Source organism: Staurois parvus, unplaced genomic scaffold (genome assembly GCF_062004578.1).
Source record: "Staurois parvus isolate SC_StPar_1 unplaced genomic scaffold, SC_StPar_1.0 ptg000122l, whole genome shotgun sequence".
NCBI lineage: Eukaryota > Metazoa > Chordata > Amphibia > Anura > Ranidae > Staurois > Staurois parvus.
Genome location: NW_028317918.1, coordinates 4,549,811 through 4,565,015, shown reverse-complemented (window position 1 = coordinate 4,565,015; position 15,205 = coordinate 4,549,811). Strand labels below are relative to the sequence as shown.

Genomic DNA, 15,205 nt, shown 5'->3' with positions numbered 1-15,205 from the left:
ATATATTTATAAGAAAAAAAAATAACTACAAAAAAAGAGATAAAGATTAATTGAAAAACTTTTTACATGACAATATTATTTGGGTCATACCTACACAAAAGTGTCTACAGGATCTAAGGGACCGTAATCCAAACCATACTGTTATATGAACAGAAACCAATAATCTACCTCCCAGGAAAAGAAAGGAGTCAGAATTCTAGATTTAGTAGCTTATTCCATGACAGGAATTGCTGAAATAATAAGATCTTTCAGAAAACTGATGATGCAGTAGACAGAGACATTCAGTTAAAAAACATAATCACTTTTGAAGTAAGTCGCCAAAGGCAGGATTACTTAAAGGAGATTTACAATTTACAAAGCTAGTGGCTATGGATAGGGAATTAATTAGGTTAATTGTTCAGGAAGACTGGTTCAATTTATATTGGTATTATATGTAATATTGTACTAACAAAGATCGACTCATTTGCTGAACAGATATTAAGACCTGCTTAGGATAATTAAACTGCAATGTACTAATTGCTGCCCATTTCAAAGATTTTCAGCTCAGTGGGCAACTGTATTTTATAACTATATATTGCCCATTTTCTGAGCATTACACCAGTCCCATATATACCTATTTATAGGTACAGGGCCCTAAACAAGGATCAAAAACATGAATAACCTTGACCAAAATTAACTAGTATAAATTCAAAAACAGGCAAACGTATAACAAAAGGGTACAGTAAAAAGCAATTTTTTTTTAACAAACCACAGGAAGCCTATTATAAACCAGAAAAAAGCATTCTGAGCAAGAAAAATTTAAGAGATTACCAACAGGGCACCCACAAAGCAGAACAACCTAACCCAAAAACAAAAATGTATTATATTGCAGCTTACCATTTTAATAGGTGGCTGGCTACATTATTTTTTTTTTTAGTTTTTTTTTTTACTTTTACCTGGTGATCCTGCCAGGAAGTCTGTTATTTTTTACCTTCCTTTACCAGACCAAGCTGTTCATTAAAAATGGCAGTTAGAGGGTTGAAACAAACCATTTAACATTGACAGGGGTGCTTCAAAACCCAAGCTGTGCAGCAAAGGAGGTATTTATGTAAAACCTTTATCACCCCAAAAAACTGTTGCTGTAACTGTCTGAAAAGTATTAGCTGGAGTTCGCCTTTAATTTGTTAGTCAAGCCCATCTAAACCTGTTAGTGCATCCAACACTATTCTCTCCACAGTGGAGACACTCTAAGGCAAGAAGTGTGTTACTGACCGGATCACTGGGTGAAAATAAAGGAAATAAAAGAAAACTAATGCAGCCAGTACATTTAAGGATCTTATGGTAAGTAGTAATTTTTGGGGGGATTTAATATTACTTTAATTTACATGCAAATCAAAACTCTTGCTGTAAAAAGATAAGCTTAGCCCTACCTTAACGCCTACCTAAATATGAAGGAGGTGGTTTATGGATAGAGAAGTGTGAGAGGTAGGAAGGAATGTACTATTTGTATGGATTTTCATTTACCCTATGTCCAAGTTTGTGACAAATTTTAATAAATGCATATTTATAGATGTAAAGCAAAACTAAAGTCCCGCTGTAAAAACCAGCAAGCAGGCATACTTTTATTGCTGAAGAGACATAAAATGCCCCTACTTGCCTCCTGGCTTTCTCCTCCGGCACTGTAAAGTGAGCTGTGCATGCTCAGCTCAGCTTACAGTTCTGGGCTGGTCTCCAAGTATCAGGATGATGGCCTCCTGCGCATGCACAGGAGTGACGCCATCCCCTGCCAGACAATGAAGAGGCCCAAAGACTGGCACTCAGAAGATGCCAGCGCAGGACCATTGGATAGGTAAGTATTGAGACCTTAGTCAAAATATTTACTCCATTTCATCTAAATTATTCTTAAAATAAGAAACTGGGTTTGGAAAAATATATTCTATATTATTAATGAAGAAAAAAGTACACATGCTTGTTAGACATAAAAGTTACAAAAATGATGACCAAGAAATATTTAAAGTGGTTATTTGTATAAAAAGAAATGTATAGTCTTTCAGGCATTTTATAGGCATTTTACATTCTTAAAAAGGTCTAGGCCAGAGAAAGAGCCCTTGCATCATCTGCTAAACAGGAAAGCTCATCCTTATCTAGCGAGATGCAGTAAACATCAGCCCTATGACAACCAATTCCATAGTCTGATACTATTCATTGGCTGGGGTCCAGGAATTAGGAAGTGAGCAGGGAGTCTAAAACCTTAACTAAAAGTAAAGGCTGAGTGAATTCAGTACCACTTTTTCATGTGGACAGAAAAAAAATGCATAATTTGAAAAACAAAGAGCAAAATTTAACTTTTCATAGAGAGCTGAACTTGTCCCATTTTCATTCTTCAGTGTTATCTATCTATCTATCTATCTATCTATCTATCTATCTATCTATCTATCTATCCATCTATCTATCTATCCAGGGGTGTATTTACCACAAGGCAAACAAGGCATTTGCCAAGGGTGGCATCTGTCAGGGGGGCAGTAGCAGCTTTCACGGGCAGCAGCATTTTTCAAGGGGGCAGCGCTGCCCTCCAAAAGAAGAGATGGCATAAGGGACACACGCAGCATGGGGACTAGGTGGGATCTGAGAGAGGCTGCAGGCTGCTTTATGGTGTATGCAGTGCCCGACTCTTGTTCCTGGGGATGTCCTGAGCTGTGAAGGTAAATGTCTTCTCTCTCGCAGGGTGGTGGGGGGGACTTGCCAGTGCATAAGGGGTGGTGGTAGTGGAAGGCATTCTTGGGTGGGGTAGGGGTCTGGGGTGTTGCTGGTCAATGTCAGGCTCTCTTCGTGGAGGAGGGAGTGTTGGTCAGTGTCAGGGTCTCTCCGTGGGGCGGGTGAGCAGAATTTTGTGTTGCCTAGGGTAGCATGAAACCTAAATACACCACTGTATCTATCTATCTATCTATCTATCTATCTATCTATCTATCTATCTATCTATCCACAGTATATACTGTATGTCTTGTTCTAAGCAATCTTTCATATAGATCTCATAGACTCGTAAGAGCAGGGCCCTCAATCCCCTCATGTTTTGCATTGTATTGGTATTGTTCTGTCACATGTTCTGTCCCTCTTTGTAATGTACAGCGCTGAGCGAACTATTGGTGCTTTATAAATACTGTATAATAATAATAATAATAATATGTATTTTTCATTGTTTGTCCGGCAGCACAAAACATACCGATGATTGGGCTACACAGTGTGAGTAATTATGAAATTAAAATAAGTTTAGAAAGCCTTTCTATAAGATGAATTGAGTTTATTAGTAGCTAATATCCCAATTATTGTTGTGTAAAAACTATTATCATTTAATGAAGTTTGGATACTGCTATAGTTTGAATAATCTTTTCATATTCAGTGTGCTCTGCTCCTTCTTAGATTCTGAGTAGGGGATCAGCAGTTTCATTTTTTTTAACATATTTTTAACAGTAGGGGCAGAAATAACTTCGATATGGAAGATAAGCCCTGGAATGCAATGAAAGGAACAGCAACAAAACTGGGAGCTGGTCCGTAATGTATTTAGAGAGAAGCAATGAGTTTGACTGATCATTATTTTGAGCAATAAGAGTGGGAGAGAACACAGACAAGAGAATTCCCACACTATAAGGGCAGGAGTAATGCAAGAAAATGAGAATATCTACTAAAGTGCTGTGCAAACATAAATTTTCAGTTATTAAAACATAAAGAGATACCAAGTGTGGAGGAAGGACAGGAACCTAAACATTGCTTTTTGTAAAAATATGTATACCATACTAAACTACTTGCAGTGACAAGCTTTACTCAGGTGTTGTGTGGATTGAGCCGTGGCATTTATTAATATGCTATAGCAGACTCTTCAGCATTACCCACTCCATAAGGTACAACATACTCTGCTCCAGAACTGTTTTCAGTAATCTCTTGAAAATATCATGTCATGTGACTGAAAGCCCATCTCTGTGCAAAGCTTTACCTTTTAAAGCTCTTTTAGGGTCTGGCTTTTGTTTGCTACAAGCTGGCTTTGCATTCCCATAAATGTCTATGGGAATGCAAGACCTGTTTTAAGTAAGTCAAATGCAGTTCAGAAAGAGGTCAGAAGGGTTTAAAATTGATGCCATTGACAAAAGCCCAAAGCCTATTGGCACAGGCTTTTATACTCACCTAAATTTGCCGTCCATGTCCAGCCCTGCTTCTGTGAGTAAGGACCAGTGACCCGGGGCTGCAGACTTTTCCCATGTCAACCAGTGACCACTTTATTGTGGTAGTTTGCTGTGTTGCTCCTCCGGAGCCTCACAGGTTTTCAGCAATAAAAGTGTCTACATCATGATGTGATGTAGACACATGAATAAGAACCTTCCTGCTCTGCGATGAAGAAGATGGGAAACTTAAGACTGTGCCATCACCACAGATTTAGGTAAGTGGATGAGGCCTTTTATTTAGAATTTCTTTTAAGTTAACTCAATGAATAGTTAGGGGATGGGGATAATAAGTGCAGTTCAGATTTAAAGTGATATTAAAGGCAGATTAAAGAAAAAAACACATATTGTACTTACCTGCTCTGTGCAGTAATTTTGCACAGAGCAGCCTTGATCCCTTTTCTTTGGTCCCCTGCTAACACTCCTGGCCCCTCCCCTTTGCTGCATGCCCCCAAAGCAAGCAGTTTGCTATGGGGGCACGCAAGCAGGCTCGCTCCCCAGCTTCTGCTCTGTCTGTCCATTCACACACAGAGCATGGCTCAGCCCCGTACACAATCTTTCCTCATTGGCTCATTGGCTGTGATTGACAGTAGCGGGAGCCAATGGCTCTCGCTGCTGTCTCAGCCAATGAAGAGAGAGAGACCTGGAGGAGCCGAGGCTCTTGTGCACATTGCTGGATTGAGATGGGGCTCAGGTAAGTATTAGAGGGGCTGCTACAGAAGGTTTTTTGTCTTCATGTGTCGAATGCATGAAGGTAAAAAACCTTGAGCCTTTACAACCACCTTAAAACCAACGTGTAAAGAACTGCCGAAAAGCAAAACATTCTGTACCATATGCAGTGTGTCATGTTAGAGGGCTGTAGAACCACAGAGTGTCACAGTACTGTGCCCTTTCATGGCAGACAGACACATGCACGAGTGTCCACAATAGTCATACAAGAGGTGTTCCATATAGCCTTGTAGCACTTCCATGCCATCGTGAAATGTAATTTCTTTGAAATAAAATTATTAAATAGTTAGATCTTCTATACAATCTAATAAAGCATATATTTCTAAATGGTAAATGATATTTGTTCCAGTGGCAATAAACATATATGTACACTGTAAAATCAAAAGAGATACAAGTGACATATAAAACTTGACATATAGAATATGCGCCTACACATTACTGTAATATTATTTTATATTACCATTATCTCGAAAAATGCTCACATGGCAAATTTGACTAATGTTTACTGACCATGACATTGATGGGATATTACAAAAGAAGCTTCTCTAGATAATAAGCAAATTCAAGGGAAATAAAACCTGCCTGAAGATGTGTACATTTTGTCAATGATTTTACGTATTTTATTTTATTTTATTTTATTGTTGAATTCAGGAAAACAGTGGTATGATATTTCATCATTACCATTAAATTACTCCATTACAAATTTAAATCCAAGTATTTTACAGCTTGATTAAAAAAAAAGCCTGATTTCTAGAAGTGTTTCATGGGTTCACTGATCTGTTAATTCTTAGTACTCTAAGTTGCAGTAGGGGGTTTCTTTGAATGGATTTGAAGTAGTGTCATTGTAAATATTCATGATTGGTATATGTGGAAACATCCTGAACAGCAGACAGCTCCTTTGTGCAGATTCCTTAAAAAATGAATCATGCTCCACATATGGAAAGGGTGTAGCATTCAATGTAGAAGCACAATGCGCAGGAAGCTACTGTTATAACAATAAAAACAATGCAGCTATTACTACAGAATGCAGAATTATCAAGCTGCAAAAAACATAATATTATTGTCATATTTTAATGATATTTAGAATAAAATAAACAAGGGGGGTGATTTACTAAAACTGGAGAGTGCAAAATCAGGTACAGCTGTGCATGATAGCCAATCAACTTCTAACTTCAGCTGGTTCAAGAGAAAACTGAAATCTGAATTTACACTCTCCGGTTTTAGTAAATCAACCCCTATGAATGGTGTTGAAGAACTGAACAAGACATAAAACAACTCCAGACAGTCTTATTAAGCTGACTATACATTGAAATTCGTCTGATTCAGCAGGGACCAGATGAATTTCGATCCTTGTATGGCCGTCCCTGCTTGACCATTGTTTCCAAGACAAAAAAAGCTAGAATATCCGAAATGTTACATTTGTCACCAGAACAAGAGGTGAGGGTAAATCTTCTATTGGGGACACCAGTTTGATGACAACTATCTAAAAGGGGAAGAATGCTCTTCCAGCAGATTGTATTTGTCCTGGTGACCACTGTTAGCAAGACAGAAAGTGATAGGAAATTCAAAATGTTACAGTTATCACCAGAACAAGTGATGAAGGTACATTTTCCAATGGAGACATCAGTCTTTGTAACAACTATCTAACAGGGGAATTCCCTCACTTGGTACATATTTCTTCTCACTTTGCTTTTCAGGACAGGAAGTGAAGGAATATCATCCAAAAGGATATATCAGAAAATAAAATTACAGGGGTTTTTAATCCTTCTCTACTCTCTTTTTCTACTTTTTGCAAAATTACAAGAAAAGGTCTTGGTCATACCTGTCTTGATTTCTGAAACATCTTGAAAAATGTCAGCAGGTAGAAACCAATTACCAAGAACAAAAACAAAGCTGGATTGTCACATGAATTATTCGTTGAAAATCATTGACAATTAACCCCACTGTCTAAATTTCAGGGATATGGCCCCAAGGTCACGTGTTGTCTCCTAACCATGACCACTGAATCTTGTTAGAGCATATGGGACTTCATTATTAAATCTGAAATTAAATCATCACAGGTAGAGCATACCTTCATCTGCATCAGTCACATTGAATATCAGAATGGTTGATCCATATGGCAAATTCTCCATTACAGAAGTGCTGTACGAGCTCATACTGAAGACCGGAGGATTGTCATTTATATCCAAAATGTTGAAGTAGACTCTGACACACGAGGACTGACCTCCTCCATCCGCAGCACAAACTGTGAGTATATAATACTGCTGTTTTTCATAATCTAGTGCACGTGTGACATTAAACACTCCAGTGACCGGGTTCAAGAAGAACATGCCATCTTCATCATCATCAGTAACAGCGTATGTGATTTCTCCATTAATTCCAGAGTCATCATCTGTGGCCAGGATTGCAGCTACAATGGAGCCTTTTGAATATAATTTAAACAGCAAAAACAATAAGAATAAATAATAAATGAGAATAAGACATTATTAATCACTTTTTCTACAGGACCCTAAAAAATGACTCCACAAGTATACAGGTCTATACAATGAAGAGTGGTGCATGAACAATGTCTTCAGCAGCCTTTAGGCCCCATTTACACCTTCGCATTCCAGGAACGCACGCAGAAACATGAATTTCTGTGCCTGTTCCTGGAAAAGTTTAAAAAAAAAAGCTATTATATGTGCATCACAATTACAGTACCATTCATTCTTAGTTGCAACACAAATGCAGAGAGCAGACAGGCAAGTCCCACTGCCAAAAAAAGTGCAGGAGCTACTTTGATGCATTTGTCACATGTAGGGCAGCCCATTCAAGGGAATGGGCTGCCCTATGCTGTTGAATGACAAAAGAGCAGAAAAAAAGTGCAACATGACACGCAGGTAATGCAGTCTAAATTTCTGTCTCAGTGTTTTAAAGGAAATGGGTCATAAAATAAACCATGTTGATGCTACATTTAACCAAATGCTAGTTCTTTGACTGCCTCTCTATAGTACACCCACCCCACTGACCATTGTCAAATTCAATATTTGAGAAACAGCAACTGGAGGCACTCCAGAACCAGGGCTGTCATAGGTACAGAGATGTAATTAACACTCTGCACTCACCCCAATTAAAATAATGTTTTTGGTGTTAGGAACCGGACACAGTAAACATGCAGGGCTTTTGGTGTGATAACAAACAAAAATAAAAGTTTCCCTAAGCGTCCCTACACTCTAATCTATCCCTACCTGTTAAACAGACCCAAAAACATAACCACCCCTCTCCCTGAACCTAAAAACCTAACCCTCTACCCAACCTGAATCCTAATGCTTGCTCTAATATCTTATATGAAACCTTAGCTCCCTGCTAAACCTTAAACCTGAAATGTAAACCTTAAATTTTAACCTGACCCTAAAACATTCACCCCCAGTCTACACCTAACCTTACCTTTAGTCAGATTTTTAACCTACACTAATTCCCTAACTTTTCACACTTATACTAGCCAGACTAAACATAATCTTTTATATAATTCATAACACAAAATTAAGGACCGCAGTAGCACTTATTTTACCTGGCACTGAAAACTACAAAACTCACACAAGATAGATCTGTACATTGATACTTAAACATTTAATTTACCTGGCATGGTGTCTTCTGCCACATCAAATGAGTAGACAGCCCTGGTGAACTTAGGTATGTGATCATTGACATCACTAATAGTAATATTTATTCTCATATCTGAAGACTGTAGGCCATCATCAGCCCTCACCAGGAGGGAATACTTGGATCGACGCTCTCTGTCTAGGCGCCTTGTGGCAATCAGATCTCCAGACTCCGGGTCAATGCGGAAACTGTCATCAGCACCACTGATAATTGTGTATGTTACCAGGGCATTAGCACCCTAAAAATAAATTAAATGGAAAATAAAGAATTTTTACAATCTAATAATGGCAAGCAAAATTTAATATTTAGCTTTGTTCTATTATTTTGATACTCTATGTAATGCCATCCACATTCATAATGTACTTTTGCTCCAATATACCATTTCAGATATACTGTATAGTAATAATTCAGATTCTTCAAGCAATAAAATATTCTTGCTTCAGAGGAATGTAATTGCTTTTTAAATTGAACTATAACCTTTTTGTAGTAAGTACAGACAAAGGTAGGGTTATGAAATAAGTCTTTGCAACCCTTGGTAAAGCTAACTATTGCTGGCATTTCTACTGTCAGTTGCAGAGATTAGACAGCAGCATTATCCAATTAACTACACTTGACATATGGAGGAAGATATTTGCTCTTACTGAATTAAACAATGTAAAGGGCAGACTGATCTGAGTACACAAAACTTTGGGTATTAACTTCACAGAACTTGAAGAAATATTTTCATGGAGCTGATGTCACCACAAATAAATCATCTCACAATCTGGATATTTTGAAGAAAAACAAGTACTAACTAAAGAGAAAAGCTGTTTTTAGAGGGGATAGAATCATTGTCAAGTTTCTATTGGTGTCTGTGTCCCTGTTAGGGAGATTTTTTCTACTTGTCCTGATTACCAATGTCACCAGGAATGAAAGTGTAATCCAAAATTCTAAGTTGCCATCTGAACAGAAGTAGAGCATAAATCTTCTAACTCTGACACTTGTTTCCGTGAACACTACCTAAAAGGCAAAATCCTTCATATTGTAAAGATATCCTCTCAATTCCTGTTAAGTCTATAGGATAGGAAGTTAAGGAAAATCTCCCTTAAATGGACACAGATGGCAAAAAAAACCTGACAGTGGTTTAGACTTTCCCTTGCTGTAAAAATATACTTTAATATACAAGGGTGTTCTTATTCTGCTTAATATGTATACCTGGTGGAAAACTCTGCATATAACTACTGTAATCTTATAATAGCTTTTGGTGCCACACACACAAAATGATGATTTGAAAAAATTCTCTCTGGCTGAATTAATCCAAAATAGCATGTGAAACATAAGAGAAAAAATTAACATATACAGTATATATATAGTTCACAAAACTATATGAGGCTGCTACATCATAAATGCAATTAGTACACTGTAGTGCTTATTATTGCAAGACACAGGATTTAGTCTTGAGATGTTCATCAACATGAAACTTTAATTGTTAGGAAACTCTAGTGGAAATGTAATTTGGTTCATTCACTTAAAGCATTTAATATCCTAAGTTATTTAGATACAGAGGAATTCAAATGAGCATAACACTGAGAATCAAGTAGTACATTTATCAAAACTGTTGAAAAAAAAAATCTGTGTTGCACATAGAAAGCAATCCAATTCTTTCTTAAGTTGGACGTAGACTTTAGAGATTGGTCAGACATGCACTGATTTTGATTGTCTCACGATGTTGCCTTGACCACTTTCACCTCTGGGAGTGTTTGAGTTGTATGAGCACTCATGTTCAGAGGGAAGCTGTAAGCAAACAGTCCCAACAACAGATAAAGCAATTAGGTCAAATTATCGAACCTAGTACCTCGAGAACATTTGTTTAAAAGCTGTTATTCCCACTCCGTTAACAATAGTTTGTAGTTCAATGTTATTTAGCGTCTATCAGCACCTAAACTTTTCAGTTGGAGTGTGTTGCAGTCAACAAAAACATGCTTCTTTTGTTCAGATTTCATTAATAAACCTCAAAGTGCTGAACTATTTGCACACCATGTCTTTCCTTATTTAACCAATTAACATGGGAATTAAATGGCTATGAAAGGTACGTAATCTTTGTTATAATTAAAATTATGAACAGATGTTGCCTTAAACCTCACTGACATTTTTCACTCATTGTTAAAGTGTGAGTCAGCAAGGCATGTTTAACTATTCTGTAATGTGAACTTGAAAATGATACTTGCATATTCAGTAGTCACAGTGTACTATATTGTTAAATTAGTGCAAACGAAAATTAGTTTGCCTGTCTGTAATCAGTGAAGAAGTAATATACTTTCAGACACCCCTTCCAAATAACATCCATAGCAGAATGACCATATGCATGCTGCAAGCCATTTGTACCTCATCAACGTGGTTCAAAGGAGGTATTTCTGTGGAGTTTACTCAAGAGATTTGGAACTGCAGCACTAAGAGATGCAAGATAAAGTAATTCTTAATTTCTAATATGTATGAGTGGGTAGGCGCCTCTGTTATGTCTAATGAAGAATTAACTTTATTCAAGAAATAAGGAATATGTTATATTAATTGACAATTCTAAAAACACTCTACCATTATAATATAAATGATACCATTACACAATCCAAATATTAGCTGCATTTATTTATTTTTCCGTTATTCATTTAATATGTGTCTTACAAGCTAAGTCCTTCTGCAAACCATTTCCTTAAAATTAAGAATGCAATGTTTAAGTTGCACTCCATGTCCAAGGGCTCACCTTACCTTCTAAAGTGGCCCTAGGTCCATAAGCAAGCTTCACAAGTATCTGCAGAGAGTGTAAATGCTCACTCTCATTGCCCAGCTACGGCTCATGAAATCTTCATCAAAGTTTTTTAAACTTTAATAATAATACTCAAAGGGCAAAGCAAAAAAGGTGATGAGTTTTAAAACTTCAACCCAGCTTTTAGTCATTATGTCTAAAACCTGAGTTATGCTATGACATGCATCAGACTTTTTTGCTGTGTCCTGTATAATTACATCGCCATATGAAACAGAATAGAGTGATGGCTGCTGGGTATCCATTCACACTTCTATGTGTCTTTGCAAATCCTATGTTTACTGTAACTTCAGAGGATCCCATAGTCTTCAAATCTTGAGGAAATCTGTTATGCAAATGTAGACCACAGCTTTAGTCATTGAGCTCTGGCTTGCCTCTTTCTGCCCTCACAGCTTCCTATTTGTTCATGAGGCTGTCCAACAAAAGGCAGACCAACGGGAAGGTAAAGGAGTAAGGGGAAGTGGTCAGAGTTCTGAGTTTGGAGGTTTCAGCAGCCTTATAGCGTGCCCCAGGTTGTGGTGTACTGGAACCACCTAAGAGGGTAATGTAAGTCCACAGTATACCGTAACTACATGTTGATTTGCAGAGTAAGGTACTGGAACCAATCAGATCTTCTCCTGCCCAAAGAAAAACTTTGATAGCTGTGGGTTACCACATTTTGTTTATACTACTCTTCTTTACTTAGCATGGTACACAATGACAGTGGCAGAGATGGCAGAGATAAGTGATTATTTAAAGAGGGACCCCACTTTTGGCCACTGAGGTTTCCACATTCTATCACTGGCTTCCAAGAGAGCAGGCCAGATGTTTCAGCTTTTGAAAATTGAGGGATTTCAAGTAATTTGCTTCTGGGCCCAGGGATCTCTCCGGACACAAACAAGAGGCTCCAAACCTGAGGTAACTGCCTTGCTACACTGCTATTGGGTTGTATGATACTACACTTTATTACCATCTAATCCCATGGTTATATCTTTAAAAGAACATTAAACATTCATGGACAAAAAACAAACCAGAAGCTATATAAAATACAAATGGGAATAATACACAAAGAAACCACCAAAAATTACAGGGGACTTTGGTACATTTTCCAAATACTTGAGTTCCTTATTCCAAATATCAAACGAAATACAGGTTAGCATAACTTTAAAGATTTAACACTGTCTATTTTATTAGACATTCCAAGAGAATTCTGCATGTCTTTATAAACCACAATCTTTATTTTTTACTGGCTTGCAACCTTTTGGTCTAGTATAGTCCAGTTAGTTAAGAAAAATTAGTATTGCAATAATACATGATTTACAGTGTGTTACAGGTATGAAAGATAATAATTTAAACAAGTAACAAAATACAATCCACAAAGGAAATAAATCCTAAACATGGTATAATATTTTAAAAAAATGAAGAATTATACAAAAAATTAGGTTTTTACATCTTACTTTTAAATGTTTATCTTTACAAAAAAAAACTTTAGCATTACATTAGAGAAAACTTACTGGGATCACAGCTGGTTAAAAAAAAAGGCAAATTCTTTGCATTGTGAAATTCACTCTCCTTCTGTGTTTGAGAAGCTCCCTCTCTAGTCAATCCTAAGAAATTCATTAGCCATTACCTTTAACCATATTCTGTGCAGTGCTTTGGTTCCTTAAATGCACAATCTTAATGCACATTTTAGGCACGTCAAACATTTGTGCGTTAATTAATTTCATTGGCAAAAATAATAATTTAATCTGCCACTGAAATGATCTAACGCTCAAGCGCTGAACCGACCTAGGCACACTTATATATAGGTGTCAAGTATTTTTTCTGCCAAAACACTGCTGCTTTGCTGGCAGTGTTTTTTTTCTGCCTTTAAATGCCCCTGCCTCTAAACACCTATGTGTGGTGGACCAGGGGCGGACTGACAACTCATTGGGCCCTGGGCAATAGGGGATCATGGGGCCCCTGTGTACTTGCCCAAACTCAAAAAAGCCTATGAAAAAGGTACCAGGGGCATCTCATGGGGCCCCCTACTGACCCCAAGCCCTCAAGCAGTGCCTGAGTTTCCAAATGGTCAGTCCGCCCCTGGCATGGACACATAGGATAACATGCAGGGTTGTATAGAGGCAGGAAAAAAATGTCAGACTCCCCTAAGAGCAGCAGACAAATCTATAGGAGAACTCTGTCCTCTTGTCAACAGCTAGGGATTAAGTTTTGGGAATGATATTTTTTTTTTATTATCAATAAGGCAATCACTGCAACGTTCCACCCTTTTATCTCACAATAGGGAAATGAGGGAAGTGAGTTAAGTGAGCTGGGATGGTATTAGAGTGGACAGAGTTTTTATCTATTATATAACATTTTGTTTTCTCTTAGTGTTCTATTTATCCAACTGTAGAATCAACCTGTCATGTTTAGCACAGTTACAGTTCAGATTATGTGTCTTGCCTGTGGCAAGACAATTGTGCTATTGTATTCACCCTTTGGATGTTTAGAAGCACCATTTCGTTTATTAGTTACCACTAACTGAAATATTAAATGTAACAACTGATATATCTTCAGTAACTTGATGCAACCATACATTCTTCCTATTTAAACAATTATCCATGTTCATGTCTAAAGTGACAACTCAAGTACCAGTTACCTGCTCACTTCAGTCAGATATGTTTCATTTGTGAAGACTTTATTTCTGGCTCTATGATACGACCCACATTAAAAAACCTGACCATACAATATAAAACTGTACACTAAGAAAAAAAAAAGAATACCAAGTGATCAAAAGGCAGTATGCTAGACACAAAGCTGTAAAGAACAAGAATACATAGAATCCTGTCTAAATTGGCCCTAGTATGTGTATGTATGAATGGGAGTTAAGGACCTTAGACTGTACACTCCTTGATGGCAGGGACTGATGTAAATGTACAATATATGTAAAGCGCTGCGTAAATTGATGGCGCTATATACCATATTTTTTGCTCCATAAGACGCACCTGACTATAAGATGCACCTAGGTTTTAGAGGAGGAAAACAAGAAATAAAATATTCTGAACCAATGGACTGCAGATATAGTACAGGAGATGACCAGAGACTGCGGACACAGTACAGGAGATGACCAGAGACTGCAGACATAGTACAGGAGAAGATGACCAGAGACTGCGGACATAGTACTGGAGATGACCAGAGACTACGGACATAGTACAGGAGATGACCAGAGACTGCGGACATAGTACAGGAGATGACCAGAGACTGCGGATATAGTACAGGAGATGACCAGAGTCTGCGGACATAGTACAGGAGATCACCAGAGACTGCGGACAGAGTACAGGAGATGACCAGAGACTGCGGACATACTACAGGAGATGACCAGAGACTGCAGACAAACTACATGAGATGACCAGAGGCTGCAGACATAGTACAGGAGATGACCAGAGACTGTGGACATAGCACAGGAGATGACCAGAAGCTTTGGACATACTACAGGAGATGACCAGAGACTGCAGACATAGTACAGAGATGACCAGAGACTGTGGACATATTACAGAAGATGACCAGAGACTGCAGACATAGTTCAGGAGATGACCAGAGACTGCGGACACAGTACAGGAGATGACCAGAGACTGCAGACATAGTACAGGAGATGACCAGAGACTGTGGACATAGTACAGGAGATGACTAGAGACTGCAGACCTTTGGGGAGTGGAAGGGGGGGGAGAGGGTACCCGAATTTGACACATACCCGCTCCCACTTCTATGGAGTTGTCCTCCCTCCATGTCTTCTGGGACACGTGACAGGTCCCAGAAGACTGCCGGACCTTTCACAAAGCGCAGCGCTTCTCGCGCATGTGCAGTGGGCACCCGGATGTGAAGCCGC

General features: G+C 38.1%; 1 protein-coding gene across 1 annotated transcript in view; it reads right to left on the bottom strand.

The window, feature by feature from the left end:
* Positions 1 to 15,205, bottom strand: part of FAT4 (FAT atypical cadherin 4) — a 373,279-nt gene that overhangs the window by 106,646 nt on the left and 251,428 nt on the right. Inside the window, exons 3-4 of the mRNA XM_089672185.1 lie at positions 8,538 to 8,799; positions 6,991 to 7,341 (exon numbers count right to left, since the gene is read on the bottom strand). Of these exons, the coding sequence (XP_089528311.1) occupies positions 6,991 to 7,341; positions 8,538 to 8,799 (613 nt within the window). The remainder of the gene's footprint in view (positions 1 to 6,990; positions 7,342 to 8,537; positions 8,800 to 15,205) is intronic.